This window comes from Coregonus lavaretus (genome assembly GCF_964263955.1).
Source record: "Coregonus lavaretus genome assembly, chromosome: 32".
NCBI lineage: Eukaryota > Metazoa > Chordata > Actinopteri > Salmoniformes > Salmonidae > Coregonus > Coregonus lavaretus.
The window spans coordinates 10107599-10133656 of NC_140019.1; the positions used below are offsets into that span (position 1 = coordinate 10107599).

Consider the following 26058-nt stretch of genomic DNA (forward strand, 5'->3'; position numbering starts at 1 on the left):
CAGAGCTCTGTGGATTCACCATCCAGGAGCGAGTAAAGTCCCTTGAACCCTGTCTCTCTTCTGTCTCTGTCTCCCTTAGTCTGACCAGCAGCCAGTAAAAGAGAGAGAGGCATAAACAGACAGACAGTGGTGTCATGCTCCCCTCTAATGACCACGCGTCTCAGTTTGGTTAGAAAACAGGCCGGCCCTCCCAGTCCTAATGCCATGGTGCTGAGACTAATCTGCGGTGATGATGGGTCACACTGCTGCTCTGCTGCCTATCCCCAGCTCCAGCCCCAGCCCCAGCATGCCTAGCCCCATCCCCAGCCTGCCTGAGGGCCGAAAAGAGAGCTTTGATTGAACTAAGTCTAGCTGGGCTTGGGAAAGTTCATTTGGTTTTGCTGATTCTATTTTGGGAATCTCATCGGATATCTCTCTTATGGTCAATTCATGTGGGGACATTTATGATCTCTTCTACATTGATTGAATAAAGCCAGAAAACAGATGTTGGTGTTGAAAATTAGAGAGCTAAAGAACATAATGAATTATTTTCCGTTATGGGAAAATAGTAGAATGCTGCAAGTCATAGAACTAATACAAAATACAGAACACATTTATTGCTGATATAAAAGAAGAGACACAATGAAATGATCTATCATATTTTCATTAGAAACATTTATTTTCACATAAACACTTTTAACATACAAAATATTGCATAAAAAAATACATTTGTAAACATACAGAAAAGCTTTGGTACAGTAGCGTGTGTATGGTTAATATTCTACATAATGTAGTGTGTGAGTTCTGCATTCCTGCGTGTTCTGCATTCTGTGTTCCTACATCATGTGACAAATATATACAAATATGCATATTTGTATAAAGTTATCCTCCCAAAGAAAAGCTTATTTTAACATTAGGCCTACTATTTGTATTTCTCATAGAACTTTATACAATACAAAAGCACTTCAAAGATATTAGATCAGTCATAGTCACAGTACACAACAACGTACTAATCTTGTATCAGGTGTGCTAAGGCAGTGATATGCTCAGATTATTTCTAATTCAGTCAGTACCTCCGTGTAAAAACATACAATTTGTTCATACCTCTCAGACATCCTTCAATCTCTTATGTCCTGAACCTAAATCCCTTTCTTGGAAATGTTCATGTTTTCCTAAACATTGTAAAGTGCAAAATGTATACAGAATTGTTTAAACAAAATGTTATATAAAATGTAAAAAGAAATCTATATAAAACTCAAGACAACATAAAATGCTATTTTGATATATAACATTTACTGAGTGTACCATATTCTGCTTAATTAAGGCCAATGTATGTCTATTTTCTCAAAATTCATTATATTTCTGTGAAATAACTTGAAATAGAAAGTACGCATTTGTAAAAATAAAATAAAAAACACAAAGAAAATATACCTCAGTGCAACTAGAATGTCATATCCCATTGATATTGAGAAGTATAGATGCCATAAGATGATGTGTTCATGAATGTTTTTACTAACTAAAGTAGCCTACCCATCAACAAATTTGAACTTTTTCACACAACCAAAATGTAACAGTACATGTTACACTTTTAGTGATTTTAATAAAAAACTGAAAGGGTTTTGGAAGCCTAATGTTTTCATCTTCATAATAGAAAAATGACAAGACAAATCCCCATAGAAAACACTGCAATAGTGACCATATTACTACAGTATTTTAAAATCCTACATTTTTATTCTTATGTGTACTGGTATTTTTTAATCTTCATTATTATGTGAAGGGTTTGCAAATGGTCCCTCCCTTCAATATGGAGTATTTTGCATTGATTACATTAAAATCATCATCAATCAACAATCATCATTGATTAAATACATGTCACTGTCTCTAAGTAATTATAGATTTTTGAATTGATTTTCAGCACAGAATTATTTTGAAAGTACCAGTTGTGAAATATTTGCTAAAGCAGTGGAAGTTGTTTCTGTTGTTAGGGTCACCTTCTCATTGAAATCGCAATATGTTGTCTTAATCCACTGAAGCAGGGATGGGCAACTGGTGGCAGGAAATTAACTAGGGCCGGATCTGACTGCATTAATGGGGTATGCATGTGGGTACGCAGACATGTGTGCCACTGCGGACCCTCAAGATAAGTACAAAAAAATGGTGGCCCCCACTCCCATCAAAGTTTCCCATCCCCGCGCTACAGCTATTCAGGAATGTTGCTATACATTCACCAAGTTTCTTAAAGGTCTACAGGAAGCTGTCTTCCACTTCCGGTGTTCCAGAAGATTCCAGTGGAATCAGAGCCTGGTTGGCATGGAGACCGTCCTCTTCTGGAATGGTGTCTGCCTCTGCTGTCTCCTGGGAGATGGAATCAGCTCCGTCCTCCTCCAGAGCCAGAGAACTACAGGGAATAACAACACACGTTCCTTTAGAAACAAACGTGGGATTTTAGGTAAAAACTATACTTTGAGCACAGCATTGCGCCACAAATCCAAACTATGTAAAACCTAAACTGTCATATTTAAGCCAGCTTTGCTTGTCTGAGGTTTCAGTTGAAATATCCTGTGTACTGTATGCACAATCCTTATAGGTAATGCAAAATCCTCAAAATGTAACACTGAGTGTACAAAACATTATGAGCACCTGCTCTTTCCGTGACAGACTGACCAGGTGAATCCAGGTGAAAGCTATGATCCCTTATTGATGTCACCTGTTAAATCTACTTCAATCAGTGTAGAGAGATGAAGGGGAGGAGACAGGTTAAAGAAGGATTTTTAAGCCTTGAGACAATTGAGACATGGATTGTGTATGTGTGCCATTCAGATGGTGAATGGGCAAGACAAAATACTTAAGTGTCTTTGAACGGAGTATGGTAGTAGGTGCCAGGCGCACCGATTTATGTCAAGAACTGCAACGCTGCTGGGTTTTTCACCCTCAACAGTTTCCCGTATGTATCTAGAATGGTCCACCACCCAAAGGACATCCAGCCAACTTGACACAACTGTAGGAAGCATTGGAGTCAACATGGGCCAGCATCCCTGTGGAACGCTTTCGACACCTTGTAGAGTCCATGCCCCGACGAATTGAGGCTGTTCTAAGGGCAAAAGAGGGGGGTGCAGGGTGCAACTCAATATTAGGAAGGTGTTCTTAATGTTTTGTACACTCAGTACACATGGTAAGATAAAACAGCTTTTGTCTCAATCGCGCATATGGCTGTGTGGGTTGGTGTTGTAATGATACAAGGTCCTCTAGAGTAAATATGCCTTATCTTCCAGCATGCTCAGCACTTGGCACACATCTGCAGTCAGTCAGTCAGTCAGTCAGTCAGTCAGTGTTTGTAGTCAGGAAGTATGTTAGACAGCCATACCTCGCGGGGCTTTCCGTTGGCAAGCTGTTGGCCTCGGAGAAGACTTCCTCCTCAGGCTTGGGGTCCGGGATGGGGATGATGTAGTCGTTGTAGGAGGCCGTCACTTCCTCTCCATCTGCCTCCGGTCTAAAGTCTCCAGTTAGGGGGTAGGGGTTGAGGTCCTGGGGGGTGTCAGGAGCGGTGGAGGGGGTGATGGCTGGGGTGGGGAAGGGGGAGGAGAGCCTGGGTTTGGTGCGGACCACGGCCGGGTGGTCACTCTTAAAGAACTCGTCGTTGACCTGGCAGTATCTCTGTACCAATAATTATAGTCAATTAGATACATCTCAGTGATCAATGTTAGATCTGTCCATAGTCAATACACACTTAAAGGAAAACTCCACCCAAAAACTATCTTTTGGTATTTGTTTCGTTAGTCCATTGTTGACATAGTCCCAAAATGTTTTGCTTGTCAGCAATCAAGTTTTTAAGATATGTAACTTTCAAAATACAGAAATCATCCCCGTATGATGCATTTTGCAAAAACATTGATAGTTTTCATAGGTGGACGTGGAAATACTGTTTGTCCTCAGATGCATTGTGTAAAGGGAAAAACTCCTATATTAATAGGATACCTTTTTATAGCTGTCAGTGAGCATGTTCCCCATGGTGTGCACCAGAAAGGAGAACTCTGGCCTCTTCTCATGCTTCTCATCCCAGCACTTCTGCATCACTTCATAACTGGAGGACAGAATTACTTCCTTAGTTGAACATTTTAACTGAACATGTCACTAAAAAAGAACACTGACAGAAGACATGATTAGAGAGAGGTGTTTGAGAGTGATGGTAGAGACTTACACTTCGTCTGTGGCGTGGTTAGGTTTGGCCATGCGATAGCCTCTCTTTAAGGCACTGTAAAACAGCTCATTCATTGGAAGGTCAGGGTAAGGGGTTCCTCCTGTTAAAAGATCAACCATTCAAATATTTAAAGGCTGATCTGTTGAAGTCATGCTGAATCAGCAGTGTCCAAAAGTTCTCAGATCTCGAATTATACCAGAATCCTGTCCTATTTTGTTTACCATGAAAAACGTTCACGCGGTTTCACGCCAAATTAACCACTTCTCAATAGGTACTCTTCTTGTCACGGCACTTCCAAAAGCATTTGTAAAAATCCCAAAATGAATTGATAATAAACCCTGACTGTAGCTAATAACAACAAGACCTCATCTGACCCTAAATAGACTCAGGATTAGACAAGCTGATCGTCTTGTCCTCATAAGACAACTTTATTGCCTGTCTGTTTAAACACGGTATTGACAGCCTTTTGAAACCTCTATACTAACATACATTAAATAAACGAGGTAATCTAATCAAAAGTTCTGCTCATGCTACTACTGATATTTCTGAATTAATTCCAGTTAATGGGTTGTTTCGGTTTAATCAAACAGTAATCTCGTCTTCGATCTATCAGTTAATAATGAATGGATTCCGTTTCCCGTCCACGTACCAAGGGTGAAGATCTCCCAGAGGAGGATGCCGTAGGACCACACGTCACTCAGGGTGGTGTACAGGTTATGGAAGATACTCTCTGGGGCCATCCACTTCAAGGGCAGGAACGTCTGAAAGGGCCAGAATTAGAGATAATGTTAGCATCAGCAAGGTACTGAGAGGTAGGTTACAGCAGCAGTTATAGCTTACAATTTAAGTCGGTTGAAAGTTGTAATTTATGGTGTTTAAATGGTGTTTTACTGTTATCTTTCAAACGTTGTGTTATTTCATGTGTATGTGTATGTGTATGAGTGACCCTGCCACTCACGCTGCCTTTGGAGATGTAGTTGGAGTCGTGCATGATGTCTCTGGCTAGGCCAAAGTCACAGATCTTCACCAGTTTCCCCTCACAGATCAACACGTTCCTGGCGGCCAGGTCACGATGGACACACTGGGGAGGAGAGGGTTAAAAGGGCAATCTGCAGTTGCTACATTCATTTTTGATGAAATGCGTACCACAATAACGGACAGTATAAAGTTCTGTATAAACTGTGTGATCTCCACAAGAACCACCAGGGTATTTCCGAACGACAAACCATTGATTAATGGTGAGATCAAAAACGCATTAAGCACGAAGAAGTTTGCGTTCTCCCATCGGGATATGCAGTCCCTACGCCAACTGAACAGCTCCCTCAAACATGCCATCTAATGAGCAAACTAAGGTACAAGGAGAAGGTGGAGGAATTCAGCAACATGAACGCTAAGCAGGCCTTTCAAAAAGTCAGGAAGTTGGCAGGCTACTCTGACAAACCATCTCCACCTGCCCATGATGACCCAATCGCCTTGTCCAACGACCTCAACCACTACTTCTCACGTTTTGTTATCCACGTTTTGATACCCACTATGATCCAGAATCTGTGAGAACCTGCTGGATGCCCTCCACTTCACTGACTCCCCTCCACTGGCACAATCCCCACCCTATGGAAAACATCTACCATCGTCCCCATTCATAAAATGTCTACCCCGACTGAGTTCAACCGGCCAGTTGCTCTCACGTCACTGATCATGATTTTCTTGGAAAGACTGGTTCTTAACATCCTACTACTACCCACCCTTCACTCCTCCCTTGATCCCTACCAGTTTGTTACTAAGCGGGGAGAGGAATTGATGACACGGTGGTCTGCAGGCTGCACAGGCTGCTGGAACACATGGAGGGAATGGGAAATTACGCACACATCCCGTTCGTGGATTTCAGCTCTGCCTTCAACACCATCCAACGACACACTATGATCCAGAAGCTCAATAACCTGGACGTATCTCCCAACATCATTCGCTGGATCCACAACTGTTGAAGTGGCAGACCTCAGGCCGTGAGGATAGATAACACCCAGTCCTCTGTAAGCATCACCAACACTGTTGTTTGTTTCTTCTGTGTTTTCATATTTGTTTTAGGTATTCCTGTGTAAGCTGTGCCAAGATTTTCCTCTTGTAGGACAGTAAAAGGGATTCTGATTCTGTCAGTGGTGTAAAGTACTTAAGTAAAACTACTTTTACTTCACTACATTCCTAAAAAAAATAATGTACTTTTTACTCCATACATTTTCCCTGACACCCAAAAGTACTAGTTACATTTTGAATGCTTAGCAGGACAGGAAAATGGTCCAATTCACGGACTTATCAAGAGAACATGCCTGGCATCTCTACTGCCTCTGATGTGAAGGACTCACTAAACACAAATGCTTTGTTGGAGTATGCCCCTGGTTATCCGTAAATAAAAAAGAAACAAGAAAATGGTGCCATCTGGTTTGCTTAATATAAGGAATTTGAAATGAGTTATACATTTACTTTTACTTTTGATACTTAAGTATATATTTTTTTATATTTAAAACCAAATACTTTGACTTTTTCTCAAGTAGTATTTTATTGGATGACTTTCACTTTTACTTGATTCATTTTCTATTAAGGTATCTTTATTTTTACTCAAGTATGACAATTGGGTACTTCTTCCACCAATGGATTCTGTACCCCATCAGGACCCAAAATATAAGATTGTTTTACTCCAATGTTTGTAAACCAAATGTATGTAAACAAACACTGTATAGCCTCAATTTGTTGTTGTTGTTGTTGTCAAATAATTGTATTTAATGTATAATTTTTTACAGTTGAAGTTGGAAGTTTACATACACCTTAGCCAAATACATTTAAACTCAGTTTTTCACAATTCCTGACATTTAATCCTAGTAAAAATTCCCTGTCTTAGGTAAGTTACGATCACCACTTTATTTTAAGAATGATTTATTTCAGCTTTTATTTCTTTCATCACATTCCCAGTGGGTCAGAAGTTTACATACACTCAATTCGTATTTGGTAGCATTGCCTTTAAATTGTTTAACTTGGGTCAAACGTTTCGGGTAGCCTTCCAAAAGCTTCCCACAATAAGTTGGGTGAATTTTGGCCCATTCCTCCTGACAGAGCTGGTTTAACTGAGTCAGGTTTGTAGGCCTCCTTGCTCGCACACACTTTTTCAGTTCTAACCACAAATGTTCTATACGATTGAGGTCAGGGCTTTGTGATGGCCACTCCAATACCTTGACTTTGTTATACATAAGCCATTTTGCCACAACTTTGGAAGTATGCTTGGGGTCACTGTCCATTTGGAAGACCCATTTGCGACCAAGCTTTAACTTCCTGACTGATGTCTTGAGATGTTGCTTCAATATATCCACATAATTTTCCTTCCTCATGATGCCATCTATTTTATGAAGTGCACCAGTCCCTCCTGCAGCAAAGCACCCCCACAGCATGATGCTGCCACCCCCGTGCTTCACGGTTGGGATGGTGTTCTTCGGCTTGCAAGCAACCGCCTTTTTCCTCCAAACAGGACGATGGTCATTATGGCCAAACAGTTCTATTTTTGTTTCATCAGACCAGAGGACATTTCTCCAAAAAGTACGATCTTTGTCCCCATGTGCAGTTGCAAACCGTAGTCTGGCTTTTCTATGGCGGTTTTGGAGCTGTGGCTTCTTCCTTGCTGAGCGGCCTTTCAGGTTATGTCGATATAGGACTCGTTTTACTGTGGATATAGATACTTTTGTACCTGTTTCCTCTAGCATCTTCACAAGGTCCTTTGCTGTTGTTCTGGGATTGATTTGCACTTTTCGCACCAAAGTACATTCATCTCTAGGAGACAGAACGCGTCTCCTTCCTGAGCGGTATGACGGCTGCATGGTCCCATGGTGTTTATACTTGCGTACTATTATTTTTATAGATGAACGTGGTACCTTCAGGCATTTGGAAATTGCTCCCAAGGATGAACCATACTTTTTTCTGAGGTCTTGGATGATTTCTTTTGATATTCCCATGATGTCAAGCAAAGAGGTACTGAGTTTGAAGGTAGGCCTTGAAATACATACACAGGTACACCTCCAATTGACTCAAATGATGTCAATTAGCCTATCAGAAGCTTCTAAAGCCATGACATCATTTTCTGGATTTTTCCAAGTTGTTTAAAGGTACAGTCAACTTAGTGTATGTAAACTTCTGACCCACTGGAATTGTGATACAGTGAATTATAAGTGAAATGATCTGTCTGTAAACATTTGTTGGAAAAATTACAAGGTAATTAGATAGATGGTAGATGTCCTAACAAGGTAGATGTCCTAACCGACTTGCCAAAACTATAGTTTGTTATCAAGAAATTTGTGAAGTGGTTGAAAAACGAGTTTGAATGACTCCAACCTAAGTGTATGTAAACTTCCGACTTCAACTATATATATACTGAATAAAAATATAAATGCAACACGAAACAATTTCAAAGATTTTACTGAGGTTCAGTTCATATAAGTAAATCAGTTAAATGAAATAAATAAATTAGGCCCTAATCTATGGATTGCACATGACTGGGAATACAGATATGCATATGTTGGTCACAGATACCTTAAAAAAAAGGTATGGGTGTGGGGATCAGAAAACCATTCAGTATATGGTGTGACCACCACACATCTCCTTCGCATAGATTTGATCAGGCTGTTGATTGTGGCCTGTGGAATGTTGTCCCACTCCTCTTCAATGGCTGTGCTTAGTTGCTGGATATTGGCTGGAACTGAAATATGCTCAATGGGTGACATGTCTGATGAGTATGCAGGCCATGGAAGTTTCCAGGAATTGTGTACAGATTGTTGTGACATGGAGCCGTACATTATGATGCTCAAACACAACGCCATACACGTGCGGTTGTGAGGCCGGTTGGACGTACTGCCAAATTCTCTAAAATGGTAGAGAAATTAACATTCAATTCTCTGGCAACAGCTCTGGTGGACATTACTGCAGTCAGCATGCCAATTGCACACTCCCTCAAAACTTGAGACATCTGTGGCATTGTGTTGTGTGACAAAACTGCACATTTTACAGTGGCCTTTTGTAAACTTGTAAACAAATTTGTGCACAACATTTGAGAGAAATAAGCTTTTTGTGCATATGGAAAATGTCTGGGATCTTTTATTTCAGCTCATGAAACATGGGACCAATACTTTACATGTTGCGTTTATATTTTTGTTCAGTGTATATATCAAACTATCATTTTATATCAGTTGTTGCATCCATAGCTCTGTCTATTTGAGAGAGGTTACATTTCTCCAAGCCCATCGATCAGCTTTTAACCAAAACAGTGACGGTGAAGATGCTTTGTTATTGTTTCAACTGCTGATTGCCCATTTAAACATCAGGGTTACAGGAAGCCAAGGTCAGACGGGACATTAACTATTGATGCTGAAGTACATTCTATATCCATATCTACTGCACTTTAGATTCCATGTAATAAATAAAGGCTGAATAAATAGAACATTACATACGTTCTTGGAGGCGAGGAACTCCATGCCCTTGGCCACCTGGTAGCTGAAGCCGATGAGGTCAGAATAGCTGAGGGTGGTAGAGTCACTGATGAACAGGGCAGAGTCCACTGTGTTCTGGTCTGGAGATAGAGCAGAGACATGGATTGAAGGGTTCATTAATGAGGTCAAAAAGAGAGACAACGTAAAGGTGAATAGATTTTCAGGTGAGTATACAAAACATTAAGAACACCTGCTCTTTCCATGACAGACTGGCCAGGTGAATCCAGGTGAAAGTTATGATCCCTTATTGATGTCACTTGTTAAATACACTTCAATCAGTGTAGATGAAGGGGAGGAGACAGGTTAAAGAAGGATTTTTAAACCTTGAGACAATTGAGACATGGATTGTGTATGTGTGCCATTCAGAGGGTGAATGGGCAAGACAAAATATTTAAGTGTCCTTGAATGGGGTACACCTCGATAGTAGGAAGATAGGGATACTGGCCCATGTTGACTCCAATGCTTCCCACAGTTGTGTCAAGTTAGCTGGATGTCCTTTGGGTGGTGGACCATTCTTGATACACACGGGAAACTGTTGAGCGTGAATAACCCAGCAGCATTGCAGTTCTTGACACAAACCGGTGCGCCTGGCACCTACTACCATACCCCGTTCAAAGGCACTTAAATATTTTGTCTTGCCCATTCACCCTCTGAATGGCACACATACACAATCCATGTCTCAACTGCCTCAAGGCTTAAAAATCCTTCTTTAACCTGTCTCCTCCCCTTCAGCTACACTGATTGAAGTGGATTTAACAAGTGACATCAATAAGGGATCATAAGGTATACATAGAGGCTTCTGTAGGTAAAATAAACAATAAAACTGTCCTTTCCCATCCTCCTGTCCTTTCTTGATCTCATGTGCTTCCCATATGTTTGGCATATCATAGACCTAAAGTATACAAAGTATACAGTACGCTTGGGCTTTGTTATGGCTCTGTATTTCTTGGACTCTGTACCTTGTTCCTGGTAAAGGTCGTGCTGGTAGGGAGACTCATATGGAGAAGCCTGGATGTCAGCGTATTTGATGGTGTCTTTCAGCTCCTGCATGGGGACGTACACTGTGGGCTCGTCCTTACTCATGTCCATGTAACCACCGTCACACTCACTGCCAAATGACACGTAGCTGCCAAGATATTTGGGACACATTAGGATAATGTATAATGGAGAAAAAAAACACATGGCCAGTTCTATGTCTGTATGGCCTCATTTTTGTGACTGAAAGTCTACAGATGTAGAATCTTAATTTGAGCCAGTTTGCTACAGCAGGAAAATAATCCTGCAGCAGCAGGAAATGCAAATTATTATGTGGATTATAATTAATGGATTTTTTTTTTGTGGTTGATACATTTTTTGTAACTAAACCTAAACTGTAATTACTAAATTTCAAAGTGGAAACGACAAACTTCAGAATCCTTCTAAAACCTCAAATAAACAACAAGTTTACCTTTCCTGCATTGCAGAAAAGTTATCCTGCAACAGGGTGATCAAATTAAGATCCTACATATGTATGTCTTTTTTTCTCCCATTAATATGTGGTTGTACTTGATCCACGCACTGTTTCACTCAGCCAGAGGAAAGGGTGAGAGCTAACCTCTTCTTTATCTTCCAAACGAAAACCTGAGTGAACCCCCAGATGAGGAGGTAGCTCTCACCCTTTCCTCTGGCTGAGAGGAGTGCTCCCTCCAGAGATGCGGCAGCCAGAGTCCTCCTGGTTCTTCTCAGCGTAGTACTGCAGGAACGTGTGCTTGTTCCTGTGTAAGTAGTCCACCAGGTCTCCATAGCGACAGTACTCTGTCACCAGGTAGAGAGGGCCTGAGAGGTTGAGCGCCACAAAAAGGGAAATAATTTATTTTCACTGGGGAAGAATTTACACATACGATTACATAGTTAGTCAAAAAAAACGTTTGTAGCTACGACGTTATAGTCTCCCTAGGCAGATGGGTTGCCTCCCACATTAACAATGTTCCCGCATACATGCTGTTGCCCTAGGTCTGGGACTTCAGAGACTAATGACATTAGGCTGTGAGCTTGTGAATGTTGCTGTGGTGATGGGCTCACCCTGTTTGGTGCAGGCCCCCAGCAGGTTGACGATGTTGAGGTGAGGCCCCAGGTGGCTCATGATCTTCAGCTCTGACATCAGAGCCTGTGTCTCACTCCTCCTGGCCGTAGCTGGTGGTCAGAGGACAGAGAGGTCGGAGGTCAGAGAACTAAAGCATGGGGTATGGGTATGGGTGGTCCTCTGTAGCTCAGCTGGTAGAGCACGGCGCTTGTAACGCCAAGGTAGTGGGTTTGATCCCCGGGACCACCCATACACAAAAATGTATGCACGCATGACTGTAAGTCGCTTTGGATAAAAGCGTCTGCTAAATGGCATATTATTATTATTATTATTATTATTATTAAAACAGACTGGCATACAGGCTTAAAACTACCTCTATGCTGAAGATTATTGTTCTCACTTACATTTGAGCATTTTCACTGCCACTTTCGTGCTGGACTGGGAATGACCGAGACCATATGCGGTCGCTTCGACCACCCTGCCGAATGCTCCGGACCCAAGAGTACGACCTGGAACACAACACAAATACTGCCCAAATCAGAACAGTCAATATGTAACTTGCATCTGTCCCTATTAAATACACCATCAAATAAAGATTGGGGGTACCCCGTTCCCCCATGGTTCCTAGTCCTTACCCAGCACCAGGCTGTCTCGGGGCATCTCCCAGGCAAGGTCATAGGGCAGATGGATGGGGTCAACGTAGATATACTCATGTCCGTCCAGACTCACTGACTCGATCACCTTCCACCTGATCTCGTAACGAGGCTTCTGAGGCAACACACAAGAGTGAGAGTTACCCAATCACTCAGGCACATTGTAATACCATGAGTGAGTTAGTAATCGTAATGCATTTTTGCATAGTTGTTTAAACATTGTTCACTGTGTCTTTGTGTAGTCTCACCTTCCTCCACACAGCGATGAGGATGATGATGGAGATGATGAGGATGACCACCAGGGCTAGAACCGTAGCCAACACTGCCACCTGGGAGAACAAAGCTGGAACACAACACAGAACATTAATATCCAACTATTACATAATTGACATAGTCACAGAGAACATTTGTTCCTAGTATTAACATTCACACCATTATTTATACATAAACCATTATTTATCAGCTGTGTTAGTGCTGGACTGGAACCAACAGCCTGCACAGTACACCCTGCAACTCTCCACGACTTAGTCTAGTTACAGTATGCACTTAGATAAATAGAACCCCTTAGGTAGAGACACACTGAAATACAAAAATCCCCATAGATAAAATATTGTTCTTAGATAATGGTAATAGCATCATTATTTTTTTTATTTTTTTTGATACATACTGCTGGACACCAGTTTGACGTCCCTCCTGCGGAGTCCTCTCTCATTGCTGGCCTCGCAGCGGACGGTCACCTGCTGGGGCTTGTGGAAGATGACCTGGCTGCGGATCTGGCCCACCTTACGGCTCTCGTTGAAGCTGACGTTGGTCTGGACGCTCAGGGTCTCAGGGTCTGACACTAGGGGCTGCCACACTGTGCTCCGATTACTGCACCTGGGAGAGATGTTATAATGATAACGTTACTACAGGTGTTTCAATAGTACAGCAGTAAAGGTGAAATACTACTGCTACCTCTACTCAGGTGTGTCTGAGGTAAAGGCTGTGAGCTAATGTACTCTGGTATAGAAGCTGTCTAATAACACAAATGGCCTGACATCAGTTTAAACTGCAACTACTAAAACTAAACTAAAACCAGTTTAAGCAAAGTCTGCCCTCTAGTGTCCAGAGTGTGACAGAATCCCAGACACTAACAGTGTGATGATGATGATGATGATGACGATGACATGACTCACTTGAGCATGGTGTCACAGCTGAACCACTGGATGGTGGGGGAGGGGACTCCCTCAGCCACACAGGTCACTGCATGCCTCTTCCCTGGGAGGTGGTGGTCCGACAGGTCTGTGATCTGAGGGGGGACTACACAGAGAGGGGTACAGGGTTAGGAAATACATATCCCATGACTCTAGATGATAAGTGTAGGTATATGTTGAGCCAGGGTGGAATTTCAATAGTCTTAAGTGACTTTCTATTATTATCGCCTCTCATTTATTTGCACTGATCTCAAAGCATAGGGAGTGTGAAAGCAATGGAGCTACATCCATGGTGGATGCAGTTCTTTCAAATCAGTGCTGATGACAAAAGGTAAAGGAGGAGAAGGAACCACTTAACAGACTACAGAGATACACCACGTTGGTTTACATTGGTTGCAAAGGCGACTCACCTTTGACCTCCAGATCAAAGGTCAATTTCTTGGTGTCATCTCCGTTGGCGACGTGAACGGTGTAGAGGCCTTTTTGTTCTGTCCTGATCCTCACCAGGGTCAACGTGCTGACGTACCTGAGATAGAGGGGTAATGGAAAACCACACAGTTGTAAATGTCATGAAATTATTCACAACGGTTCAGTCTTCCTGGAAAAATGTGTTCATCTTAATCAATCCATCAACATCGCTAAAACCTTAAAACCTCCTGAGACATCCAGTCTCTATCAGTCAACAGCAGATAAAGCCTAGACAGCAGGTTACCCAATCCTCTCAGACAGCAAGACTAAATCACTCAACACCCAGCAAGAACCACAGACAGACTAAGACCATCTCTTAGAGCCTAAATTACCCAATGAGTTGCTAACGTCCATACCACACAAGTGGGATTGTAAATCCGGTTGCCTGATCTGTTTTATACTTTCATGTAACGACAAATAGAACCCACTCTATTGATCTAATCTGATCAATTCAATCTCCAAATTGATTCGAATTGATCGTCGTCCAGGTAGTCTCACCTGGTCTCATGTTCCTGCCTGGTGATGACGGTGTTGTCCCCATTGACCGTGGCATCATCTTTGGTCCAGCGCACACGTGGAGGAGGGTAGGCCTCAATCTCCACCCTCAGCTCTACGTTCTGGTGCAGCTGGGCCGAGATGTTACGCTCCTGGGCGGATCTCAGCTCCACGAAGCCTTGCTCTGACAGAGGAAGGTTGTCATTAGTTAGTAACCACATAATAAGTATAGTACCTCTGTAGACATCTTGCAAGAACATGTAGCCTGCGTTAGGGAATAAATAGCTTGACAAATGGAAGTTGAAAAGCTGAAACAGACAGGCACCCAGGGCAAGGGAAGTAACTACTATATAAGAGTATTAAGTGTAGATCACTGTGTTTACAGTATAGCTGCTAAGTATAGTAGGTCCATATTGTATAGACTGAGGTGATTACAAAGCTATCTATTCAAATGGTTGAACTGTTTGTAGACTGAAATGAGGATCTGTCATTTCCACTGGGCTGTCCAGAGTATTGGCTCAGAGCCCTGTAGAGAGAAAGACTTACAACATGCATGCCCTGGCTCTATGAAGAAGGCAGTTTATACATGTTTGGCTACCGTGGCCTAAATATAACACACCTCAGTGGGAATAGGGTAAGCATTCACAGAGGCATGACGGTATCTTAGGTTACATCCAATCCTCAAAGAGGGTGAAAGAGAAAAATGTTGGGTTTAACCTTAAAAAAACGTTCTGCTGACTTTCAATTTGCAGCGTGTTAGATGCAGTTCAATTATTTGAAGTGACGTCAAAGGTAAGGGGGGGAAAACACAGATTTAAAAAATAAAAATTCAGTTTAATTCTCAGATTGGACACTTTGTATAAAATGTTATCAAAAATAATAATTCAATATTATTGGATTTTAATTGACTTTCTCACACAAAACACAGATGTTGTGTTTGTATTTTCAGTGACGTTCACTAGCTACATGCTAAAAAATATGTATTTATTTTCACAGAACTCTCTCTCGCCTAGTGCATGGGGGTTCATATTATGAGTGATGCTCTTTCCGTCTAAAAAATAACCTTAATAATAAGCTATCCAGTCATTGTTTGTTTTGAGAGAGTCTCTTCCTGTCTCCTCACCGAGGACGGTGATGTTGACGTTGGCTGTGGCGCTCTGGTCCTGGACACCCTCGTGGACATGACACACGTACTGGCCAGTGTGGGCCAGCGTTGCCTTGGAGACTATGAGGCATGAGCGCATCCTCTGCGATGACAGGACGTCAGTCAGAGGCTCAATGGAGTCCACCTGACAGACAAAGGGGAGGAAAGGGGTGCATACATTTTTTATTCCTTCTAAGAGAAGGCTATGGAAGTACAAACTGAGTAATATCAGATTCTACAAGTTTAACAGTATGTGTTGATTTGATCCACATGTACAGTTGAAGTCGGAAGTTTACATACACATACACCTTAACCAAATACATTGGATAAAAGCGTCTGCTAAATGGCATATTATTATAATATTATATTACAATATATCACAATTCCTGACATTTAATCCTAGTAACAATTCCCTGTCTTAGGTCAGTTAGGATCACCACTTTATTTTAAGAATGTGAAATGTCAGAATAATAGTAGAGAGAATGATTTATTTTAGCTTTGGGTGGACTTCAAACGTTTCGGGTAGCCTTCCACAAGCTTCCCACAGTAAGTTGGGTGAATTTTGGCCCATTCCTCATGACAGAGCTGAAGTAACTGAGTCAGGTTTGTAGGCCTCTTTGCTCGCACACGCTTTTTCAGTTCTGCCCACAAATGTTCTAACGGTTTGAGGTCAGGGCTTTGTGATGGCCACTCCAATACCTTGACTTTGTTGTCCTTAAGCCATTTTGCCACAACTTTGGAAATATGCTTGGGGTCATTGTGCATTTGGAAGACCCATTTGCGACCAAGCTTTAACTTCCTGACTGATGTCTTGAGATGTTGATTCAATATATCCACATAATTTTCCTTTCTCATGATGCCATCTATTTTGTGAAGTGCACCAGTCCCTCCTGCAGCAAAGCACCCCCACAACATGACGCTGCCATCCCCGTGCTTCACGGTTGGGATGGTGTTCTTCGGCTTGCAAGCCACCCCCCTTTTCCTCCAAACATAACGATGGTCATTATGGCCAAACAGTTGTATTTTTGTTTCATCAGACCAGAGGACATTTCTCCAAAAAGTACGATCTTTGTCCCCATGTGCAGTTGCAAACCGTAGTCTGGCTTTTTTATGGCGGTTTTGGAGCAGTGGCTTCTTCCTTGCTGAGTGGCCTTTCAGGTTATGTCGATATAGGACTTGTTTTACTGTGGATATAGATACTTTTGCACCTGTTTCCTCCAGCATCTTCACAAGGTCCTTTGCTGTTGTTCTGGGATTGATTTGCACTTTTCGCACCAAAGTACGTTCATCTCTAGGAGACAGAACGCGCCGCCTTCCTGAGCGGTATGACGGCTGCGTGGTCCCTTGGTGTTTCTACTTGCGTACTATCGTTTGTACAGATGAATGTGTTACCTTCAGGCATTTGGAAATTGTTCCCAAGGATGAACCAGACTTGTGGAGGTCTACAATTTGTTTTCTGATTTATTTTGATATTCCCATGATGTCAAGCAAAGAGGCACTGAGTTTGAAGGTAGGCCTTGAAATACATCCACAGGTACACCTCCAATTGACTCAAATGATGTCCATTAGCCAATCAGAAAGTTCTAAAGCCATGACATCATTTTCTGGAATTTTCCAATCTGTTTAAAGGCACAGTCAACTTAATGTATGTAAACTTCTGACCCACTGGAATTGTGATACAGTAAATTATAAGTGAAATAATATGTCTGTAAGCAATTGTTGGAAAAATTACTTGTGTCGTGCACAAAGTAGATGTCCTAACTGACTTGCCAAAACTATAGTTTGTTAACAAGAAATTTGTGGAGTGGTTGAAAAATGAGTTTGAATGACTCCAACCTAAGTGTATGTAAACTTGCGACTTCAACTGTATATCTATCAGTGAAATCCTATCTCAAGGGCCTTCAAACTTAAACACTTTCACCACCATAAATGTACTGTATTATGAACGATGATATGAAAACCATGTGTCTGTCATGAATGAGATTTCCTGGGGATGTAACACATCTAGGTGTGGCTACACAGACATCTTGACGTAATTTACTCTGCGCCTGTTCTCCTCTCTTCTCTCCCACTCACATCTCTATTGGGATAGTCCCAGGAGAAGTAGACCAGCTCCACTCCGTGCACCGTGCAGTTCACTGTCAGAGGCTCGCCCTGCTTCAGCACCGTCTTGGACGCATTGATGTAGGCGTCGATCGTCTCCGGGACTAACACGGGAAGTGTGTGGAAAGAGAAGAAGAGAAAGAGAGAGGGAGGGCATGAGGGAGAGAGAGAGGGATAGAGATAAAGAGTTCCTTGTTATTTTTGAGACATTACCTCAAGGTGAAAGAGAACATATTGCTTACTTAGCAATATCACTGATATACAGCAGCTTGATAGCCTTTTAAGTGAGACCATAGATTGATACCCTTGCAATACTGTCTTTGTTACAGCCAGACATGCATATCAACAAAGAAATACATGGCCTGTACAGTACAATGCATGTCATGAAACGCTAGGTCTCTAGCCTCTAGTCTCCTTTGTTGTTACAATCCCCAGCCCCATCTCTGACCCCCAGCCTCAGCCAGGTACCCACCAGCAATACTGAAGACATAGAAAGCCTGGGACTCTTTCTCCTCCCCGTTCAGCTCTCCTCGACAAACATAGGTCCTGTCCTCCAGGGGCGCTCTGTAGCCCTCACTGGGGATGTAGACCCCCTTCAGGTGCATGTCACTGTCCCTTTCGTAGAGGGTGACGTTGATCTGGGGGTTGGTGACCACACAGGGGATGGTCCCCTCCTCGCTGGTCTTGGTCACCATGCCGTGGGAACTCTCAATGAACCACACATCAGGGTCTGTGTGAGGAAGGCGAGGGACGGGAAGACTTAGCATCACTTGAGGGATAAGAGGAATCATTTCACTCCATGTGAGGGATACAAATATTTACTAAATATATGACGATTGAACCTAGATATTGAGGCCTATAAGCTGAGTTCTCTGTTACAAGATCCAATATTTGCCTGGGCAGTGGGAACATAACAGTTGTCTAACCTAACCTATCTTTGTAAAAGTACAATAGCTGTGACAGAGTGTAAAGGGAGCGGCAGGTAGTCTAGCGGTTAGAGAGACGAGCCAGTAACCAGAGGGTTGCCAGTTTGAATCCCGGGTCCAACGGGAAAGATCTGAAGGCAAGTGAGCTGGCAACCGGAGGGTCGCTGGTGTCATTGCCTGCCGTTGTGCCCTTGAGCAAGGCACTTAACCACCACAGCAGCTCGCCGGATGCCCAGTGTGGCAGCCCTGCGCACCTCTCCAAAAAACCTGTATGTACTGTATGTGTGTCTATCGAAGGGGTTGTGTTAAAAGCGGAAGTACAATTTCAGTTGGACCTTGTGTGCAATTGACCAATAAATTGATCTTAATCTAATTTTAAAGTTATAACAGTGTTTTCACCCGGCACAAAGACTGCCACCTCTGTAGTCTCGTCAGTCCAAGCCTCGGCACAGACGTATACTCCCGTTTGGCTCCACGTCACGTTGTCCAGAATGAGAACACTGGTTGTGTTCTGGTTCTCCACTCCAAAATAGGGAACGTTGTCATCCCGCTTGAACCTCCATCCGACCGTCCCCCAGCCAGAACAGGTGAAGATCATTGAGTCACCCGCTGCCATGACGACTTCACTGTTGCTAGGGGATATCTCCAGGCAACAGAACTCAGGACAGAAGTGTAGAAGAGCTGCAGTCAACACAAACAAGGAAAGGTCAGGTTTGGGGTCAAATAGCTAGATCCCCAGGCCAAGGGTCAAAGGTTAAGATAGCAATAACAACTCAGATATCCATCCAATTACACAGTGATGAGGGATGTGAACAGTCTGGAGGGCTATGAAGGAGGGATGATGATGCACCGTTAATGACAGATCCTTTTAAGCTGATCGATGCTCTTTGTGTTCCAGATTAAAGAACAATCTCAATGGCAAATTAGTCCAGGAGTTTTTCCCTACCATGTAACCTAACCAGGAAAGACTCAGGCCCTAGTGATGTTATACCTCACAGTATATTTTCATGATATTCATGATGTGTGGTTGTTCCTCTCACCTGTAAGTAGGGTTGTCAGATGGAGAGTGGATATTCTGACACTCCTCATGGTGATTGGCTTCAGGAGATAATTATTCTGCAAACAGATTAAAAAGAAAAACACTTTGATTATTGTAGTCTCCATTATAACCCCTGTTTTTCTTCACAACATTCCTCCCAGTGTCACGACTTCCGCCGAGGCTGCCTCCCCTCGTTCGGGCAGGTTTCGGCGTTCGTCGTCACCGGCTTACTAGCTACTGCCGATCCCATTCTCATCACTCCATTTGTCATGTCTTGTCTTGTCAATCACACACACCTGGTGCTCATTCCCCTAATTAGTATGTGTATAAGTGTTCCCTCTGTTCCCCTTGTCTTTGTGAGTGACTGTTTATTGTGAGAGCGTGTAGCTCGGTTGAGCTACTCTTCCAGTTGTATTTGCCAAGGTGGAATATTTTCCCTTGTTATAGTTTCGTTTTGACGCTGGGTGCGTTAGATTTATGTAAACGGAATAAACTCTGGACTTCAGTGTTTTACCTCCTGCGCCTGACTCCTTCATTCACACCTCGTCACAGAATCACTAACCCGCTGAATGGAGTCAGCAGGAGAAGACCGCATGCCTGGAGTTGTGGCAAGGGTCCAGGAGCATTCCTCGATGCTGGCCAGCTTGGGGGAAGCGATGGATCGGGTTCTATCGAGACCAGCTGGTCAACCGGATCAAGCCACCTACACCCCAGCCCCTGGAGGGATCCAGATATCCCGGCCACCGGCGTTTGATGGGACGGCTGCACGTATTGAGCTGTATTTCTCCAGCATCAGGCCGGAGCCACTGGAGCGGGAGAAGGTATCCGTCGTCGTTTCCTGCCTTTGTGGGAGAGCCCTGGAGTGGGCCAACGCGGTGTGGAACGAGGGAGGTGCCGCGTTGGAGGACTACTGGGAGTTTGCTCGCCTCTTTCGGGCCGTTTTCGATCACCCGCCTGAGGGTCGAGTGGCGGGCGAACGACTGGTCCATCTAAGGCAGGGGACGAGGACCGCACAGGACTACGCGCTGGAGTTCCGGATGCTGGCAGTGGGGTCCGGGTGGAACGAGCAGGCCCTGATTGACCATTTCCGGTGCCACCTAAGGCTAGCCTGCCGTGATGCCATGCTATCGTTCTCCCAACTGGTGGACATGGCCATCCGGCTGGATAATCTGCTAGCAGCCAGAAGTTGTCCTGGTAGGGGTCTGCCTGTTCCCACTCCAGACAACTCTGACCCCGAGCAGATGGAGCTGGGGGGAGCCGCCGGTCGAGAGGGCGCAGGAGGACAGCGACAGTGCCACTCTGGTGGCACGAAGGGACAATCCACCTCACGTCACAGTCAACGTTCTTTTGGGTCTGGAGGCGGTAGGCAGGGTACTCATGCATCACCCCAGGTAACGAACACCCAAATTTGTTCAGAGCCCTTTGTGGCGCACTGTACCTTATCTTTCTCCTTTCCCGATCACCTGGTAGTTTCCCAGTGTAAGGCGCTAGTCGATTCAGGCACAGCTGGGAACTTTATGGATAGGGCATTTCATTGGTTCCCCTATCCATTCCACTCCCCATCAGAGCACTTGATAGTCAACCATTAGGGTCCGGGTTGGTTAAGGAGGTTACTGTACCAGTCACCATGATTACACAGGAGACGCATGTTGAACAGATCACTTTTTTTATTATTGAGTCTCCTGCTTACCCTGTAGTCTTAGGTATTCTGTGGTTAGCCCTTCACAACCCCAATTTTTCATGGCCGCAGAGGGTTCTTACGGCGTGGTTGCGTGAGTGTCCGGGTAGGTGTCTAGGTGTTTCCGTTGGTGCGAACACGGTGGAAAGTCCAGACGGCACTCCCACCGTGTGCATTCCCCCCGAATACCATGATCTGGCGCTCGCGTTTTCCAAGACGCAAGCGACTAAATGATCACCTCATCGGGAGGGGGATTGCGCGATAAACCTTCGGGTAGACGCCGTACCTCCCAGCAGTCATGTGTATCCCCTGTCGCAGGCTGAAACGGAGGCTATGGAAACATACGTCACAGAGTCCCTGCGCCAGGGGTATATACGTCCCTCCACTTCACCTGCTTTCTCAAGTTTCTTCTTGAGAAGAAAGATGGCGGTTTACGCCCGTGCATTGATTATCGACCACTGAATAAGGTGACGGTACGATTTAGTTATCCTCTTCCCCTCATTCCTTCAGTGATTGAGTCAATGCATGGGGCCCGTTTTTTTCACCAAATTAGACCTCAGGAGTGCCTACAACCTTGTGTGTATTCGGGAAGGGGATGAGTGGAAAACAGCATTCAGCACAACCTCGGGGCATTATGAATACCTGGTGATGCCCTACGGTTTGATGAATGCTCCATCCGTTTTCCAGTCCTTTGTGAACGAGGTGTTTCGGGACATGCTTGGTCGCAGTGTGGTGGTCTACATCGATTACATCCTGGTGTATTCCTCTACGTGCGCCGAACATGTGTCCCTGGTTCGCAAGGTACTGGTCCGACTGCTGGAGAATGATCTTTATGCCAAGGCAGAGAAGTGTGAGTTTTTCCAGCAGTCAATCTCCTTCCTCGGATACCGCATTAATCCCACAGGTGTGGAGATGGAGGGAGATCACATTTCAGCCGTGCGTAATTGGCCGACTCCAACCACGGTGAAGGAGGTGCAGCGCTTCCTTGGCTTTGCCAACTACTATCGGAGGTATATTTGGGGCTTTGGCAAGATCGCAGCTCCCATTACCTCCTTGTTGAAGGGTGGGCCGTCCCGGCTCCGCTGGTCTGCTGAGGCTGATTTGGCCTTCAGTAGATTGCGGGGTCTGTTCACCTCCACCCCCGGTACTGGCTCACCCCGATCCATCACTACCGTTCGCAGTGGAGGTGGATGCGTCCGAGGTAGGGATAGGTGCTGTCTTATCCCAACGCTCGGGCATGCCACCCAAGCTCCGCCCCTGTGCCTTCTTTTCGAAGAAGCTCAGCTCGGCGGAGCAGAACTACAGCGTTGGTGATCGGGAGCTGCTGGCTGTTGTCCGAGCTTTGACGGTGTGAAGGCATTGGCTCGAAGGGGCGAAACACCCTTTCCTCGTCTGGAAAGACCAACGTAACCTGGAGTACATTCGGGCAGCTAGGAGGCTGAATCCTCGTCAGGCCAGGTGGGCCCTCTTCTTCACCCGGTTTGATTTCACACTCTCATGCATTCCGGGTACGAAGAACTTGAAGGCAGACGCACTGTCCCGGCTGTTTGACACAGAGGAGAGGCCCAGAGACAACACCCCAATACTCCCGGCCTCATGCATTGTGGCGCCGGTAGTATGGGCGATGGACGCGGATATAGCGCAGGCATTACGCACAGATCCATCTCCACCGCAGTGTCCAGCTGGGCTGCAGTACGTGCCTACGCTTATCCGTGATCGTCTGATCTACTGGGCACACATGTCACCCTCCTCTGGTCATCCAGGTATCGGTCGTACAATGCGCTGCCTGACTGTAGTACTGGTGGCCTACCTTGGCTAAGGACGTGAGGGTGTATGTTTCCTCCTGCTCAGTGTGCGCCCAGAGTAAGGCACCTGGGCACCTCCCAGTGGGTAAGCTACAACCTTTACCAGTTCCACAACGACCATGGTCTTTCCTTAGTATTGATTTTCTTACTGATCTTCCCCTCTCCCAAGGTAACACCACTATCCTGGTCGTTGTGGATCTCTTTTCGAAGTCCTGCCGCCTCCTTCCTCTGCCCGGTCTCCCCACGGCCCTACAAACTGCGGAGGCTCTGTTTACTCACGTCTTCTGGCACTACGGGGTACCAGAGGATATAGTGTCCGACCGAGGTCCCCAGTTCACGTCTAGAGTCTGGAAGGCGTTCATGGAACGTCTGGGGGTCTCGGTCAGCCTGACCTCTGGATTTCACCCCGAGAGTAATGGGCAGGTGGAAAGGGTGAATCAAGATGTGGGTAGGTTCCTGCGGACCTACTGTCAGGACTGGCCGGGGGAGTGGTAGAATACGCTCAGAACTCTCTCCGCCACTCCTCCACTAACCTAACACCCTTCCAATGTGTTTTGGGTTACCAACCGGTCCTGGCACCATGGCACCAGAGCCAGACCGAGGCTCCTGTGGTGGATGACTGGTTTTGGCGCGCGGGGGAGACTTGGGACGCTGCCCACATTCGCCTCCAGCACGCCGTGCATCGTCAGAAGGCGAACGCTGACCGCCACCGCAGGGAGGCCCCGGTTTTCGTACCGGGGGATTGGGTCTGGCTCTCGACCTGGAATCTACCCCTCCGCCTGCCCTGCCGGAAGCTGAGTCCACGGTTTGTGGGGCCGTTTAAAGTCCTGAGGAGGATAAACAAGGTTACTTACAGGTTGTTACTCCCCCCTGATTACTGTATTAACCCCTCGTTTCATGTGTCTCTCCTCAGGCCGGTGGTAGCTGGTCCACTCCAGGAGTCTGAGGTGCGGGAGGTTCCTCCACCTCCTCTGGACATCGAGGGGGCCCCGGCGTACTCAGTCCATTCCATACTGGATTCGAGGCGTCGAGTGGGGGGCCTTCAGTATCTCGTGGAGTGGGAGGGGTATGGTCTGGAGGAACGGTGCTGGGTCCCAAGGACGGACATCCTCGATCCCTCCATGTTGAGGGATTTCCACCATCGCCATCCGACTCGCCCCGATCCCATTCTCATCACTGCACTTGTCATGTCTTGTCAATCACACACACCTGGTGCTCATTCCCCTAATTAGTATGTGTATAAGTGTTCCCTCTGTTCCCCTTGTCTTTGTGAGTGATTGTTTATTGTGAGAGCGAGTAGCTCGGTTGTATTTGCCAAGGTGGAATATTTTCCCTTGTTATAGTTTCGTTTTGACGCTGGGTGCGTTTGATTTATGTAAATGGAATAAACTCTGGACTTCGGTGTTTTACCTCCTGCGCCTGACTCCTTCATTCACACCTCGTCACACCCAGTATATTGAGTTTGACCAGTGTGTTAAAGACAAACTCCCCACCCAGAGTTTCTATTTTACACTTGTCCTTCATACAGTAAATGGCTTATGACAGACAAGATGATTGAGAGGGACATAGACGACTCAAAGGTTAACGTAAGGGTGTTGTTCCCTCCTACGCTGGTTACTAGTGAGCTCAGGCATGGGGAGGGTGGGACTCAGAGTTGGTCTGAACATTCTGATCTCATAACAGCTCATGAATATCTCTTCACATACACTACTGATATGCTCATATCATGATGGATGCCTTTTACTCTTGTAAGACCAACAAGGTTAGGTCAAACTAAGTTGGGAGCTTACGATATAAAACACATGTCATGACAGCACAATCTGTTCCTAATCCAAAGATACTGTATGCCACAGAAAGAGCACAGGGCTAATCATCGACATAGACTAAACAGAGTAGATGTGGCTCTTAGAATACAATGGAATTCAATAATGAGATGTGAGTTCTGTACACAACATTCCGGTTCTATGTTCTGAATGGGTTCAAAGGAGAGGTATGTGATGGCTCACTGCACAGGGACAGAACAATGTCAGAGTTTTTGTTCTTGTTTTAACAGCGTTCTGTCTAACTAACAAACGGGTCAGTGTGTGCCTCTGCAACACTATGTTGTTGGGTCTAAAACTATTCCACTGTCGTATCGAACCCTTAATTGGATTCCAAGTAAACAAAAGTGATTAGGCAATAGCGGCAACCACAGAACGGCAACAACAAACCATATTTGGGATTTTATTTAATGATAAGCTGGTATGGTGGTACAATGTGTAGTTTTGTATTTTAAAACTCAACACTGAGGTAAAATCTCAAATCATACCCTATTACCCTTCAGAAAGTATTATTCACACCCCTTGACTTTTTCCACATTTTATTGTCTTACAAAGTTGGATTTAAATGGATTTAATAGTAATTTTTTTGTCAACGATCTACACAAAATACTCTGTCAAAGTGGAAGAAAAAGTATATAATCTGTAAAAAAAAACTAAAAATCTAGCACTAATATATCTTGATTAAATAAGTATTCAATGCCCTGAGTCAATACATGTTAGAATCACCTTTGGCTGCGATTACAGCTGTGAGTCTTTCTGGGTAAGTCTCTAAAACTCAAATCCAATTTTTTCCATTTCCGATTCGAATCTGTTATTTTTTCATGCAGTCTGAACAGTCAAAAGCCACATGGAATCTGATATTTCAATCCACATTTCAAACCACCTTCGTAGATGGTTGAAGTCAGATAGAAATGTGATTCCTGGCCTAGCGAATTGTGTCTGAACGGTCAAATCTGGTATATTTGCCCTCAAGTGG

At 44.5% G+C, this 26058-nt stretch overlaps 1 protein-coding gene across 2 annotated transcripts in view; it reads right to left on the reverse strand.

Annotated features, from left to right (window-relative positions):
• Positions 1–634: 634 nt before the first annotated feature.
• The window catches only part of LOC311107628 (platelet-derived growth factor receptor beta-like), a 44325-nt gene continuing 18901 nt past the window's right edge, over positions 635–26058 (reverse strand). The window contains exons 2-23 of one of the 2 annotated variants that reach the window (XM_084150150.1): positions 19781–19856; positions 19140–19421; positions 18287–18544; positions 17788–17918; positions 15691–15856; positions 14571–14751; positions 14015–14130; positions 13587–13710; positions 13079–13287; positions 12660–12754; positions 12394–12523; positions 12163–12267; positions 11758–11868; positions 11352–11511; positions 10656–10822; positions 9658–9776; positions 5136–5258; positions 4827–4938; positions 4178–4277; positions 3955–4060; positions 3344–3633; positions 635–2377 (exon numbers count right to left, since the gene is read on the reverse strand). In XM_084150150.1, coding sequence (XP_084006276.1) covers positions 2224–2377; positions 3344–3633; positions 3955–4060; positions 4178–4277; positions 4827–4938; positions 5136–5258; positions 9658–9776; positions 10656–10822; positions 11352–11511; positions 11758–11868; positions 12163–12267; positions 12394–12523; positions 12660–12754; positions 13079–13287; positions 13587–13710; positions 14015–14130; positions 14571–14751; positions 15691–15856; positions 17788–17918; positions 18287–18544; positions 19140–19421; positions 19781–19829 — 3288 coding nt within the window. In that variant the 5' untranslated portion in view covers positions 19830–19856 and the 3' untranslated portion in view covers positions 635–2223. Of the gene's footprint in view, positions 2378–3343; positions 3634–3954; positions 4061–4177; positions 4278–4826; positions 4939–5135; positions 5259–9657; positions 9777–10655; positions 10823–11351; positions 11512–11757; positions 11869–12162; positions 12268–12393; positions 12527–12659; positions 12755–13078; positions 13288–13586; positions 13711–14014; positions 14131–14570; positions 14752–15690; positions 15857–17787; positions 17919–18286; positions 18545–19139; positions 19422–19780; positions 19857–26058 lie in introns of both variants that reach the window. The other variant, XM_084150149.1, reaches the window with a different exon arrangement.